This window comes from Nannospalax galili, unplaced genomic scaffold, assembly GCF_000622305.1.
Source record: "Nannospalax galili isolate Female #2095 unplaced genomic scaffold, S.galili_v1.0 scaffold668, whole genome shotgun sequence".
NCBI classification, from domain to species: Eukaryota; Metazoa; Chordata; class Mammalia; order Rodentia; family Spalacidae; genus Nannospalax; species Nannospalax galili.
The window spans coordinates 5,780-20,821 of NW_008358090.1; the positions used below are offsets into that span (position 1 = coordinate 5,780).

At 47.0% G+C, this 15,042-nt stretch overlaps 1 protein-coding gene across 2 annotated transcripts; it reads left to right on the plus strand.

Moving 5' to 3' along the window:
• The first annotated feature begins 1,121 nt into the window (after positions 1-1,121).
• On the plus strand, positions 1,122-8,813 carry Decr2 (2,4-dienoyl-CoA reductase 2). 2 transcript variants are annotated; one of them, XM_008856097.3, is made up of 9 exons: positions 1,123-1,323; positions 1,947-2,015; positions 2,845-2,896; positions 3,334-3,469; positions 6,715-6,839; positions 6,909-7,002; positions 7,192-7,296; positions 7,649-7,866; positions 8,216-8,813. In XM_008856097.3, the coding sequence occupies exons 1-8, from the start codon at positions 1,232-1,234 to the stop codon at positions 7,864-7,866; spliced, it is 891 nt and encodes a 296-aa protein (XP_008854319.1). In that variant the 5' UTR covers positions 1,123-1,231; the 3' UTR covers positions 8,216-8,813. The 2 variants fall into 2 exon arrangements, with proteins under 2 accessions (XP_017650616.1, XP_008854319.1); XM_017795127.2 differs by lacking the exon at positions 1,947-2,015 and having other exon boundaries at positions 1,122-1,323.
• The last annotated feature ends 6,229 nt before the right edge of the window (positions 8,814-15,042 follow it).

Here is a 15,042-nt window from a genome sequence, read left to right on the forward strand (position 1 = left end):
GGGAGAGAGAACTCACACTAAAGGTCTTTTCAATAACTCATGGAAAATGTACTACTATAGAAGCTTCATAACATATATACATAAGAGTTTAAATGTAGTTAAAGGGTTCAGTGGCCCTACCAGATACCACAGGCTAGCAAATAAAAGTCCCAAAGCTAGAAATGGATTCCTTCTTTTGAAGTTGTTGTTGGGGGGAGTGTCAGGAGCCGCTAATCATTGAGCTGTGTCAGGCTTGTTTACTGAGTGTGTGTTATGCACACCAATATCTAATCTGCCTTATTAGGAGGAATATGTTTATATGGAGAGCCTCACAACACCTGCAATAGTGGAAGCCTTTGATCTGACCGCTCCCTGACCCTCAGATACAGGTGGGGAAAAACAGCAGTTGTAACTAATTGAGTTCTTCTATATAAAAAGGCAGAACTGAAATAAATCGGAGCTGCAGTATTCACTATGAGCCCTCCCAAGCAGCATCTTTTCTGTCTCCTTTCCTTTCTTTCAATCCTCACTCCCCCTCTCAGGTACTGTCCGTTTTGGCCGGCTGGCACCAGAGGCACATCATGATGCTGCTGAGGCCAACTTGCCCGTCACTGCACTATTTGATATCTGGATGATGAAACCCAGTCCGGGATCCTAGGGACGAAGTGCTGTGATTCTTGCCACCAAGAGGGTGACTTGGACTTGCACCGGAGCTAGCCGAGCGAGAGGGCAAGCTCAGCTTTGCAGGCCCTCCATCATCTCCGTGCACAGAGAGGGCGTGTCGGAGGTAGGACCCTGCTCCCCGAGCGCCCCAGCTTCCACAACGGAGCCGGCCTCAGGGCACGGACTAGGAGTGTTCACCTCAGGGTCCTACCACAGCTTTCCACCTTGGAAAGGGATCCAGGCATAACCAGCGAGAGAACCGCACTGCGCCTGCGTGAGCCAGCTCCCATTCGCATTCCCAGCAGGCCACGCGCCGCAGTGGGCGGGGCCTCTGAGGGAGCACTAGTGGGCAGATGCAATAGGGAGCGGGACCTCCAGGAGAGGGCTTGACAGGAAGGCGTGCCAGGCTGAGGCGCCCTGGAGTGGGCGGGGCGTCCCTGCAGCGTGAGCCTGGGTGGGGGCGGGGCGTCACAGGATCTGGACTCTGGCCCTTCAGTGCAGGGGCGCAGGGAGAGGAGCTGCGCGTCTGGAAAGGTAGAGGCTAGTTCCTTGGTTTTGCAGCGTCCTACAGTCCTCGCCGTCCCCGCGAATGCACAGCGTCATGGCCCAGCAGCCCCCTGACGTTGAAGAGGATGAATGTCTTCCTGAATACCGCCACCTCTTCTGCCCTGACCTTCTCCAGTGAGCTAAAACAGGGAAATAGGGAGCGATGGGGTCTGCGGCGCTGAGGGCAGAGTGGACAAATGGTACCGGATTCTGGGTTACAAAATGTGGCAACCCAGAGGACAGGTGCTCTAGCACCACACTCTTGGGTGACCCCAGACCCGAAGTTTCTTTGCGTCCTGGAAGAGTGGGATGAGGGGCTGCAGGAGGAAGCGTGTCCGTTTTGATAAACGTCTCACTTGGTAACATTCTGCACAGAGAATTTTAGGTTAAATATTTTCTCCCTGAAGATTCAGAAAACCTAAAAACAGCAGACTTTTAAAGTCTGCAGTTTTATATTTGGGGATGTGTGTCTAGCATACCTAAGGACTTGGTTTCCATTCTCTACAGAACTGTTATTTATTTACACAGTCACACTGGCCAAAGTCCTCCGTGATCCACCTATCTACCCACCTCCCCCTTCAGTTAACAGTGATTTATTTATTGAGACAGAGTTTCATGTAGCCTAGGCTGTCCTGAAACTCATGTAGCCCATGCTGGCCTTGAATTTCTGATTCTTTTGCCTCTACCTCCCAAGTACTAGAATCACAGGCCCACCAGGCCTGATATTTTAAAATAGACTCTATTCTCCTTTTTCCAAGGGACAAAGTGGCCTTTATCACAGGTGGTGGCTCTGGGATTGGCTTCCGGATTGCTGAGATTTTCATGAGGTACACAGTACTCAGGGACTCTCCCTGCCCCTTGCTTCCCCTGTCTGGACCTCCCTGCTGGATCTTGGGGAGAACTTGAATGTTGCTCTGGGTGGTAGAAGGGGGAGGTCAGTAAAAAACTGCTTGACTCTGGCCTTAGAATCTCATGGGAGGGTTGATACAGTGGGGAACAGGGTCTCTTGGGACATAAGTTTTGTGGTTTTGTGCTAGGGTCAGCCACTTGCTACCTAAGCTGGTAGAGGTAAAGGATTAGGCCAAAGTAGAGGCAGAACTCTTTTCCAGGTCTCCCTTTCATACCATGAAGTGAATCCCATGGGAAGACAATTGGGGATTCATGGCTCCAGCTGGGCTGGGCTCTTACTTGGAACTGGTGGCTTTATGAACTTTTTTCTCAGTAAACCAAGGCTGAGTGTGCTCAGGATCCATCTGAAGATGAGATAAGAATTTGTAACTTCTGTGGAACCTATTTAGCAGGTATTATCCATTATTGTCACTGTGAGGTTCCTTGCCTCCAAATGGCCATCTGTCCTTCACTCCATTGTCTCAGCAGGCCCTGCACAAGTCTAGTCTTGGCACTAGTAGCCCACCACAGCCTCTCTGCTATGTACATGGTGTTTAGGGCAGAATAGCCCAAGCCAGGGAGGCCCAGCCCAGAAACCTAGGAGTGGGTAACTGTGGTATCTGCTTGAGCTCCTGTGTCCTCTGCCAGCCATACTTCAGCCTTCATTCCTACCTCAGCCTAAAAAAACTCTTGGAGGAGCTCCTTGTAGAATTCCTAGTAGGAACTCACTTGAGTATGCCTTCTCAGACCTGTTACCTGGTTTTGTAGGCATGGCTGCCACATTGTCATCGCCAGCAGGAGCCTGCCAAGAGTGTCCTTGGTAAGAGGGAAGCTATGGGAGTCCTGAGCTTGGGCAGGGAGGGTCCTGAGGCTCAGGGGATAGAAACACTAAAACCTACTCCCTCTTGCATACAGGGACTCAGAGAAAGTGGCCTCCCAGAGACACCCTTGACTTTTTAAAAGTCTGGTTATTGGACTCACCAGCAACATGAAAGTTATTATCCTCTAAGTCCGTGGCTTAGAGGGTGATGCTAAAGGTGGAATCTGGGATAGGGGACAGGTTGTAGAGAGTGCAAGATATCTTAACCAATATCCATCACGGGTCATGGCCCAGGAAGTGACTATTTTTAGGCTGAATCTCCCCTGATGGGGTGTAGCAGCAAACATGGGGTCCTGATAGAACCTGGATGCCTCATTTGCCTCAAGTCCTTAAAACTATTATCCATCCACATCTCTTCCACTCTGGTATCTGTCTAGGCTGCTGAAAAGTTGGTTGCTGCTACCGGAAAGCAGTGCCTCCCTCTGAGTATGGATGTGCGAGTTCCTGCAGCTGTCATGGCTGCTGTGGACCAGGCATTGAAGGAATTTGGCAAAATTGACATCCTCATTAACTGTAAGTCAGCATTGAGTGAGGTCAGAGTCTTCTAATAAGTTGGTAGTGCTACTTAGAGGTTCCAGAACTCTGGTCCTGGAGCAGGGATGTGCCAGAGTGCCTAGGTGCTTGTTCTGGCCCAGCTATGACCTTTCTACTTGCCAGAGGCAAGACCCAGGCTACAGCTCTATCCTGACCTCATTAGACCTTTCCACTTGCCGGAGGCAAGACCCAGGCTACAAGCTCTGTCTTGGCCCATCTTTGCTTTTCCCAGGTGGTGAGTCAGCAAAGGCTTAGCTAAACTGTAAGCATGACTGAGTTACAATTCAGAGGTGTCCTTGTGTCCTGAAATTTCCACTTAAAAAAAGTGGGCTGGTGAGATGGCTCAGCAGGTAAAGGCACTTACCACCAAGCCTGGTGACCTGAGTCTGATTCCCAGTACTCACATGGTGGAAGGAGAGAATCCACTCTCCTAGGCAGTCCTCTGACCTCCACATGTACACCGTGGCATGTGCTTACCCACACACATTACATACACAAAACAAATAAATAAATGTTAAAAGTATGTGGGATAGGGGCTGGAGAGATGGTAAGAGCGCTGACTGCTCTTGCAGAGGACCCAGGTTCAATTCCCAGCACCCACATGGTGGCTAACAACTGTTCTTAACTTCAGTTCCAGGGGATTTGACACCTTCTTCTGACCTCTATGGGCACTGCACGACATGGGTGCACTTACATGCAAGCAATACTCATACACATAAAAATAAAATAACACAATTTTTTAAAAATATTTTATTTTATGTGTACGAGTATTATGCCTGCATGTAGGTAAGTGCACCCATGTTGTGCAATGTCCACAGAGGACAGAAGAGGCTGTTGGATCCTCTGGAACTGGAGTTACGGACATTTGTTAGCTGCCATGTGGGTGCTGGGATTTGAACCCAGGTCTTCTGCAAGAACAATCAGTGTTCTTAACCTCTGAGCTGTCTCTCCAGCCCCACAAAATATTTTTTTTTTAAAGTATGGGGAAGCCAGGTGTGGTGGTGCATGCTTTTAATCTCAGCACTTGGGAGGCAGAGGCAGGCAGATCTCTGTGAGTTCAAGGCCAGCCTGGTCTACATAGTGAGTTCCAGGCCAGCTGTGGCTACAGGGAGACCCTGTCTCAAAAAAGACAAAAAAAAAAAGGGGGGGGGATATAGCTCAGTTGGTAGAGTGCTTGCCTAGCATGTATGACGCCTTGGGTTCAGTCCCTAGCACTCAATAAACTAGTTATGGTGGTGGTAAACACATGTAGTCTCAGCACTCCAGAATTGAAGGCAAGCAGATCAGAATTTTGAGGTTACCCTAGGCTACATAATGATTTTGAGGCCAGTGGGGGCAACATGAGACTCTACCTGCTAAGGCAGGATTACAAGTGAGACCCTGTCTACAAAAAAATAAACCAAACTGGGCTGGAGAAATGGCTCAAGAGTTAAGAGCACTGACTGCTCTTGAAGAGGACCTGGGTTCAATTCCCAGCACCCACATGGCAACTGACAACCATCTGGATCTAATTCCAGGGGATCTGATACCCTTTTCTGACCTTGGGCATTCCATGACGTGGGTCCACTTACAAACATGTAGGCAATACACTCATACACATAAAATTAAAAAAATAAAGTAGCCAGGTGTGGTGGTACATGCCTTTCTTTAGTCCCAGCACTCAGGAGGCAGAGGCAGGTGTATCTCTGAGTTCCAGGCCAGCTGGGGCTACAGGGAGACCCTGTCTTAAAAAGCCAGGAAAAAAAAAGTTTAAAATTCCCAAATACAAACATCTTATGTATTAGTTTCCTGGGGCTGACTAAAATACCAGAAACTGAATCTCTCTCTCCTTTTTTAAAAAAATATTTATTTATTTTTTTTATGTGTATGAGTGTATTGCCTGCATGTATGTGAGTGCACCTGTGTGGCGGAAGTCAGAGCTTCGGATTCCCCTGGAATTGGAGTTAAGGACATGTAGCCACCATATGGGTGCTAGGAATCGAACCTGGGTCCTCTGCAAAAGCAGTCAGTGCTCATAACCTCTGAGCCATCTCTCCAGCCCCAAAACTTAGTCTCTTAAAATAAGAGAAACGTGGGGCCAGAGGTAACTCAGTGGTTAGGAGTACTGTCTGCTCTTCTAGAGGACCCGGGTTCATTTCCCACATGGCAGCTAACAACCATCTTTAACTCCAGTTCTAGGGGTTTTGATTCCCTCTTGTGGCCTCCACAGGCATTATATGCATGTGGTACACTTGCATACATGCAGTTTAAAAAAACTCATATAGCCGGGCGTGGTGGCACTCGCCTTTAATCCCAGAGCCAGGCAGATCTCTGTGAGTTCAAGGCCAGCCTGGTCTACATAGTTCCAGGACAGCTGGGGCTACAGAGAGACCCTGTCTCAAAAGAATAAAACAAAACAAAAAACAGATAGATAGATAGATAGATAGATAGATAGATAGATAAAATAAAAATAATGCAATTTTTAAAAAAACAGAAATGTTATACCTTAGCTCTGGAAGCCATTATAATCTAAAACCAGGGTATCATTAGAGCTGTACTCACTACAGGTTCCAGAAGATCTAGCTGTGAGTTTATCTTAGCTCTCAGAGTTGTACCAGTTATGAGTATTCCTTGGCTTGTGGTTGCATCACCCCAATCTCGGCCTCCTTTTTTATCTGGCCTCTCTTCTGTGTCTTTCTGTTTCTGTTGAACCCACAGCCTTGTATGTACTAGGCAGGTGTTCTACCCCTGAGCTACATCCCTAGCTTCCCTCACCTCTTCTTAAATAAAGATGTCAGTTGTGATCACCCTAATTCAGCATGATCTCAACTTGACAGCAAAGACTCTATTTTCACATAAGGTCATATTCACAAACAAAAGTTTGGAATTTCAACTTATTTTATTTACTTTATTTTATTTATTTTGTGAGACAGAATATCATGTAGTCCAAACTAGGGTCAAACTTACTATGGACCTGAGGATGACCTTGAATGCCTCATCTTCCTGCCTCTACCTCCCAAGTGCTGCTTCTATACTTGGTTTTAGGACTTCCACTCCTGTTGCTCAAGAAGTTCTCCCAGTGCTTGGCCTTCTGTCTTGTTGAGCTTAAACCAGCTTGAGGGTCTTGGCACTATCACTGCCTACAGAGCATCAGGCTTTCTTCTGTACTCTTGTCCAGGGCTTAGCCCACTTGGTGTTTGTCTCCCAGGGCTTCAGCCTAGTAGCTCTCTCCTTCTATTCTGTAGGTGCGGCTGGAAACTTCCTATGCCCTGCCAGTGTTTTGTCCTTCAATGCCTTCAAGACTGTGGTTGACATTGATACCATTGGAACCTTCAATGTGTCTCGTGTAGTCTATGAGAAGTTCTTCCGGGTGGGTATCCTCCTGGCAGAGGCCTCCCCTCCTCTGGCTGCCCACTCACTATCATCTTTTGTGTTGCAGGATCATGGAGGGGTGATTGTGAACATTACTGCCACCCTCAGTTTCAGGGGGCAGGTCATGCAGGTGCATGCAGGCGCTGCCAAGGCAGCTGTGGGTATGAGTGCCCCCATGGTCTGCCTCCCCTTGACTGTCCCTAGAGACTGATAGTTGTCACATGCATCTGACCCTAGTTGTGGACACTATAGAGGCCTAGCCTTGACTCTTCACCCCTACTGGCACCTGGTCTACCCCAGAGACAGAACAGCTTCATGAGCTCCCTCCTATGCACTTTTCTTCTATGCAGATGCTATGACACGACACTTGGCTGTGGAGTGGGGTCCCCAGAATATCCGTGTCAACAGTCTGGCTCCTGGCCCTATCAGTGGAACTGAGGGGTTCCGGCGGTTGGGTAAGGAAGGCTTTCAGGGAGTGTGGAATACCCATCAAGCTTCCCAAATTGTAGCAGGGCTTGAAAAAATTGCTTGATTCTTGTTTCTCAGGGAGTCTTCCAAGTTCTTGACCTTCTGCCCTGTCTAGCCTGGCCTAGTTTGAGGATCCTCAATTCTTACTGCCCACAGGACATCATGCTCCCTTTTGCTGGTTCTGTGTCACTGTGCTCTTCCTCTGTTCCTGCTCTGCTAGGCCTGGATAATAGTGTAACCCCTGTTTTCATATGTAGTTCAGGGAAAGAGCTGGCTGGGAAAGTAGCAGGCCTTGTGATCTGGGAACTTACTGGAGCATGGCTTCCTGCTGTCCTGCAGGAGGTCCCCAGGCCAGTTGGAGGATGAAGACTCCTTTGAGCCCAGGGCAGAGACTAGGAAACAAAACAGAGATTGCTCACAGCGTGCTGTACTTGGCCAGCCCTCTGGCTTCCTACGTCTCAGGGATCCTGTTGGTAGTTGATGGCGGGAACTGGATGACACTTCCAAATGACATCAAGAAACTGATGGATTTTGAATCCTCCTCTGCTAAGCTCTAGGTGAGGTACTGCTCCTACTTGAAGTCACCTATGTCCTTGGATGCCCCTTCTTGCACTCTACCAGGTTCAGCTATAAACTGCATGTCAGGTCTTTGTAGGATCTTCCCCGATCCTGACCTAGCCTGGTATAGAGGAGGTACTGCCCAGTGGGCAGTCACAGCCTCACAAGTTGTGAAGGAGGTGAACTGACCCTGGGTCTTTTCTAGTAACCTTGGCCCCTTCCTGTTGGAGGTATAGCCTCCAATTCACAATCTTCCTGCCTCAATCTCCTGAGTGCTAGGAATACAGGTATATATGCTGGGGATACAAATTTTCTTTTCTTTTTTTTTTTTTTTTTTTCCTGAGACAGGGTTTCATGTACCCCAGGCTATCCTCAAAACACACCATATATCTGAGGATGATCTTGAACTTCTGATTCTTCTGTGTCTACTTCTCAAGAACGCTGAGATTATAGGAGAGAATACACCATGCCCAGTTTATGCAGTGCTGAATATCATACCCAGGGCTTCATGCATGTTGGGCCAACACTCTATCAACTGAACTATATCCCTAGCCTGAGGATACAACTTTTGACATACAAACAAAAAAATTGTATAAAAAACAGTTATAGCCAGGAAGCAGTGTTCATGGGAAATGCCTTGCACCCCACAGTGGTCCATAATCAAGCCGAGAATCCTGTATCTGATTTTGGAAATCCTAGTCATTTAGCTCTTCCTCTGGGGACCAAGCTATTTCCATGTTCTGCCTCCCACAGCCCCCATCCCAGGTGGGAGCAACCAGGTCATGAACCTACACCCAATACGGCCCATGGGAGGTATCTGAATAGTTGTTAGATTTTATCAGAAAATGCATACTCTTTTAAAAAGTTAATCTTTTTGCTATAAATATCCATGAATTTGAATTTGTAAAAGTTTTTAGAAAGTAAATAATTAAAAAGATTCAGTGTGGTCGGGCGTGGTGGCACATGCCTTTAATCCTAGCACTTGGGAGGCAGAGGCAGGTGGATCTTTGTGTGTTTGAGGCCAGCCTGGTCTACATAGTTCCAGGACAGCTGGGGCTACAAGGAGACCCTGTCTCAAAAAGACCTAAATAAATAAATAAATAAATAAATAAATAAATAGATTCAGTATGGTTCTGTCACTGACATGGGAGTTGTGTTTTCTTCCTTTCTCTTTTTTTCTCTCTCTTCAGCGTGGTTGCGTCTCATGCTCTTCTCCCACAAACACAGCCTAGTCCCTTTCACCATAGAAGGTGGTGAGCAACATGGTTTCCTGATTTCTTTTTTTTAAACATTTATTATTTTTATGTGTATGAGTGTATCTCTTGCATATATGTGAATGCACCTGTGTTGTGTGGTGCCATGGCGGTCAGAAGAGAGTGTTGTATTCCCCTGGAACTGGAGTTAAGGATGGTCTGTAGCTGCCACGTGGGTGCTGGGAATTGAACCCAGGTCCTCAGCAAGAGCAATCAATGCTCTTAACCGCTGAGCCGTCTCTCTAGCCCATTGCCTGATTTCTTACTAGGGGACGCTGGATTAGAGGGAGGTATGGTGCTAAGGCTAACCTGTAGGAATGAACACCGTTCCCTCTCAAACCCCTCAGCCCTGGAGTCTAGACTAGTCTTCTCTGAATCCCCAGCTCAACACTATTGCAAACCCTGAGCATATTTAGGTATTGCTTCCTGAAGAGACAGACTTTGATGTTAATGTAATTTTACTCCTGACCCACTGGCAAACACAGTATTGAGCTTATAACTGTTGTGCTGGCTCTAGGGGCTTGTCATGTCAACCCTTTGATCAATGTTTAGAGCACAAACAGCCCCAATGCTTGTCCCATGCTGCACTTAGCCTTCTAAACCAAGCTCTTTCCTAACACTATCACAGACATGTTCACAGCACACCTATTGGGTGTCCAGCCTTGTCCAGTGCCCCTGGATAGTTCAGATGAAGCCTCTGTGAGGTCTTGACAAAAAGAAACCTTAGAGCCTGTATCTAGTGTCTGGTGTTCCAGACCTTGGGTGTGTGAGAAGCTGGAGGGCATCTCTGGAAAGTCAGTGCACATTCCTGGTGATGGCCTGTGTTCAGGCCAGTGAGAGCCCATGGTTACTTAGTCCCTTTCACCCATTGCCTGCCTTCACACATGAGCCTTATAGAGCTTCATTGGAGATAGTTTCTCCCAGCTCCCCTTGGTTTCTAGGACTGAAACAAGCTGGTTCCTACACAGAGGACAAAGAAGGGGTATGCTAGTGTCTGTACTGGCCCTCTCCAGAGTACAGGCCCAGGAGAAACAAGATGCAGTTCTATAACAAGTATCTCCGAGCAATGCACTCCTGGAGTAAGCCAAAGCCAAATACGGTTTTGGGGAGATACCCTGTTTATTTTCAAGTCAGTTAAACAAGAGTCAGCAGCCTTGACCCCCATCTTCCATGAAAGCTGTTCTCCCAGTTTGGGGCCTGGCTGGGTAGCCCAGAGGAGATGCAGTACCCTAGAAGGGGACTAGATCCACCTCTGCAGCATTGACATCTGGGTCCCCAGGTTGCTGCCTCTCCCCAGCAAAATTCGATTTGTCCCTATTGGTTCCCTATACCATTAGATTGTGTGCACTTCACATACAATCCTCATTCCCTGGAAGGAGGCAGTCCCTTACCTGCCTTTGGCCTTTTTAGGTGCAGAGGATAGTTGGCAGGCCCAGGGAGGCCACCTGCCAAAGGGGGCTTTGCATTTTGTGCTTGCTTCCATCTGCTGTTGACAAGTCATGGATGCCCAAATGTGGTGCCTCAAAGTCCACCAAGGCTGGGTCCCTTGTGATGCTATTGTCAAAACCCTCAAACACTGAGCTAGGTGTAGTGACTGACTCACTTCTGTAATCACAGCATTTGGGAGTCTGAGACAGAACTGCAGTGAGTTCAAGGTCAATCTAGGCTACAGCGTGAGATACCAACTCAAAAATCCAAAAGAAAACAGAGAAAGTCCCGAACTTTGAAAGTAGTTCTTGAAGGGGATGCAGAGTAAGAGGCAGGCAATCATAGGCCTTCAGGAATGCCAGAGAACTGCAGCCTTCCCTGGAGAGCAACTTCAAGGTAGTGGTGTGGTCAGGGAGGAGGGCCTGTGGGCCATGATTAGCAGGTCTGCAGCCTTTGAAGGTTGGGATGCACAGTTGAAATGGAGACATCTAGCAAGAGGTCTGGTTAAAGAAAGAAGCCCAATGAGATGGCTCCATGGGTAGAATGCTTGCCATATAAGCCTGACGGCCTGAGTTCTATCCTTAGAACCCACGTGTCTTAGTTTGCCTTCAAAACACTGTGCTGTGACAAAACACCAATACCATCTTGGGGAGAAAAGGGTGTATTTGGCTTACATCTCCTGGATCACAGTTCATCACTGAGGGAGCCCAAGATAGGAACTCAGGGCAGGAACCTGGAGACAAGAGCTGAAGTACAGGCCATGGAGGAACCCTACTTTCTGGGTTGCTCTCTTGGCCCATGCTCAACCTGCTTGCTTATACAATACAGAACAATCTGCCCAGGGATAGCACCTCCCACAGTGGGCTGGACCCTCCCCCATCATTCAACAATCAAGAAAATACCGCACAGACATGGCCACAGGCCAGTCCAATAGAGCTCACTCTACCTAGGTGTGTCAAGTTGACAACTAAAGCTATCTAGCATACCATGTGAAGGTAGAGAGAACCAACAGACTTCACAAAGTTGCCCTCTGTCCTCCACATGTGCACTGTGGCATGCACATGCCCATACACACAATAATAAATGAAAATTTTTGAGAGAGGATCTCACTATGTAGCCCTGGCTAACCTGAAACTCACTATGTAGACCAAGCTAGCCTCAAACACAGAGATCCACTTGCCTCTGCCTCCCAAGTACTGGAATTAAAGGCATGTACCACAATGCCTGGCCCTAATAAATTTAAAAAAAATTTTTAAAGGCCTTGTCCTGGGCCCATTGGTGTGATTTCCCCCTGGGAAGCAGATGCTTTAGAGCCAGACTTTTTTTTTGTCCACATAGTTCCAGGACAGCTGGAGCTACAGGAAGATCCTGCCTCAAAAAGACCAAAAAAAAAATTTTATATATTTTATTATTTTTATTTTATGTGTATGAATGTATTGCCTGCATGTGTGTAAGTGCACCCATGTCGTGCAGTGCCCTCAGAGGTCAGAAGAAGGCATTGGATTCCTCCAGAACCGGAGTTATGGATGGTTGTTAGTCACCATGTGGGTGCTGGGAATCAAACCTGGGTCCTCTGCAAGAGCAGTCAGTGCTCTTAACCACTGAACCATCTCTCCAGCCCCTTGTTTATTATTTTTATTTTATGTGTATGAGTGTTATACCTGCCTTTAGGTAAGTGCACCCATGTCGTGCAATGCCTATGGAGGACAGAAGAGGCTGTCAGATCCCGAACTGGAGTTATGGACAGTTATTAGCTGCCGTGTGGGTACTGGGATTCGAACCCAGGTCTTCTGCAAGAACAGTGTTCTTAACCACTGAGCCATCTCTCAAGCCCCAGAGCCAAACCTTTTTGTACAGTTTCATTGCCTGCATGTGGAGGTCAGTTTGGCTCATAGAAGTTGACCTTACTTTTGGTTTAGTGAAGTGCCACTTGTCTGTTGGTAAGACTGGGAAGACAGACAACAGAGTGGGAAGGGTCAGGTTTGTACAGCCAGGACAGTGGGGATCAGTCTCAGCAGACAGTCTCACTCCAGGCTCTAGTTATCACTTTGCCAATATTTACATCACAACAAGTGATAAAGAACTAGGCTGTCCCCATTCATGTCAACAATCTCTGAAATTCCCTTAAGAGACATCCTGCTGTGCACCTGCAGTCCTAGCACCTAGGAAATTGAGAAGGGTTATAAGTTTGAGGCCAGCCTGGGCTACATAATAAGACTAACCATATAACTATCTTAAAGGCAAAATGCCAGGGGGACTGGAGAGATGGCTCAGTGGTTAAGAGCACTAGCTGCTCTTGCAGATGACTGAAGTTTGATTCCTAGCACCCACATTGGCGGCTAACAATCATCAGTAACTCCAGTTCTAGGGGATCCAATGCCCTATTCTGACCTTGCAGTCATTGTAAAACATGAGTGCACTTATATACATATAGGCAATATACTCATAACATAAAAAATATAAAAAATGCTAGGAACATTTTATTCATTATTTTGGGATGATGGGGATCAAACCTAGGTACTTCCTAGGCAAACACCCTACTACTGAGTTCACCCTCAGCTTTCTTTTTACTTTTTTTTTTTTGGTCTTTTTGAGACACAGTCACTCTGTAGCCCCAGCTGGCCTGGAACTCACTATGTAGACCAGGCTGGCCTTGAACTCACCATGATCTGCCTGCCTCTGCCTCCCAAGTGCTGGGATTAAAGGCATGTGCCACTACACCCAGCCTCTTTTTACTTTTAAGTGTGTATCTGCTCCTGACATGTTGGGGAAGAAATGGAAGTTTGCAGCTCTCTGCTTTGGCAGCTGTTTTTTGTTTTGTTTTGTTTTGTTTTGTTTTGTTTTGGTGTGTGTGTGTGTGTGTGTGTGTGTGTGTGTGTGTGTGTTTTGAGATGGTCTCCCTGTAGTCCCAGCTGATGGCTTGGAACTCACTATGTAGACCAGGCTGACCTTGAACTCATGGAGATCCACCTGCCTCTGCCTCCTGAATGCTGGGAGTATGTGCCACCATGCCTGGCCTTAACCATACATAACTTAGATGCATATTTTTAAAGATTTATTTATTTTTATTTATGTGTATGTGTGTGGCTGTATGAGTGTATGCCACATGTGTGGAAGTGCCCATAGAGGCAAGAAAAGGAGTTCCAGCTCAATGTGGATGCTGCGAACTGAACTCAGGTCCTCTGGAAGAGTAGGAATTGTTCTTAATTACTAAGCCATCTCTTCAGTTCTATTTTTATTTATCTTTTAGTTTAGTTTTTTTTTTGTGTGTGTGTGTGTGTGTTTCTGTAAGTGCAGAAGGAGTCCAGAAGCTGGTTACAGAAGTTTGTGAGTCTTCTGAGATGCATGCTGGGAACTGTACTTGGGTCCTCTGCCAGAGCAGTGCTGTACAGGACTGTCCTCCAAGCTAGATAGACTCCATCTTCAGGAGTTCAGCTGTTTCCACTTGCAAAAGATCACCACACTGGACTTGTTGACTAGTGACTATCCCTTATTGAAGGAGGGTTGGATGGGTCGTCAGGCTTTCACCTGAGCATACTGTCACTCCTCCCAACCCATTTGTTGGCATTTGCCCATCATTGCACATGGCCACAAGAAAGAGATAGAGTATATAGGCTGGGGAAGACTAAGGGGGGGCTCCATTTATGTGGCTATGGGGACGCCATCATCCATGCTGAGTGAAGACTTTGTGGTGCAGCTTTGGGTGGAGCACCCACATTCCCCTCACCCATTGCTCTGTTAAGTAAGCCCAGTAAACTCATTGGTTCTTCAGAGTACACTTGGATAGAATCATACCTTGGTTTGTCATTGGGACTTGGGAGGAGGGAAGTAGACATTGTTTATATCTTCCCCAGGGAAGGAGTTTGTTTGTTTGTTTGTTTGGTTGGTTTTTGGAGACAAGGTCTCTCTGTAGCCCCAGCTGGTCTGGAACTTGCTATATAGACCAGTAAACTTGAATTTACTGGTCTGTAAAGTGATAGAGCAACCTAGCAGAGATAAGAAAAAGGCAAAGCAGAGAAAGAAGTCTATCTGGGTTACTTGAAGGCAAATATGGTAAGATTTGCATCAAGCCCAAGTTCCTGAGGAAAAAAATTGATAACCAAATTCTGTGCTAAGAAGCTTATGGAAGATTTTAAAGCTAAAAAGCAGTTCACAGAAGGCATCCATAATAAAACAGTACAGGAGAAGATCAAGCTGTTCCAGGAGTGGGTAATGATCCCTCCAGACTAGGCAGGGGGTTATACTATGGGACCTGCAAGAGGTTATACTATGGGACCAGAGCAATGACTCAGAGTTTAAGAGCACTTGCAGCTCTTGCAGAGGACCCAGGTTCTGTTCGCAGCACCCACATGACAGCTAACGACTATCCATAACTCCAGTTCCATGGGATCTAATGCTGTCTTCTGGCTTCTGTGGGCATTGCATGCATGAATGCGGTTATATGCAAGCAAAACACACACACACACACACACACACACACACACACATATATAT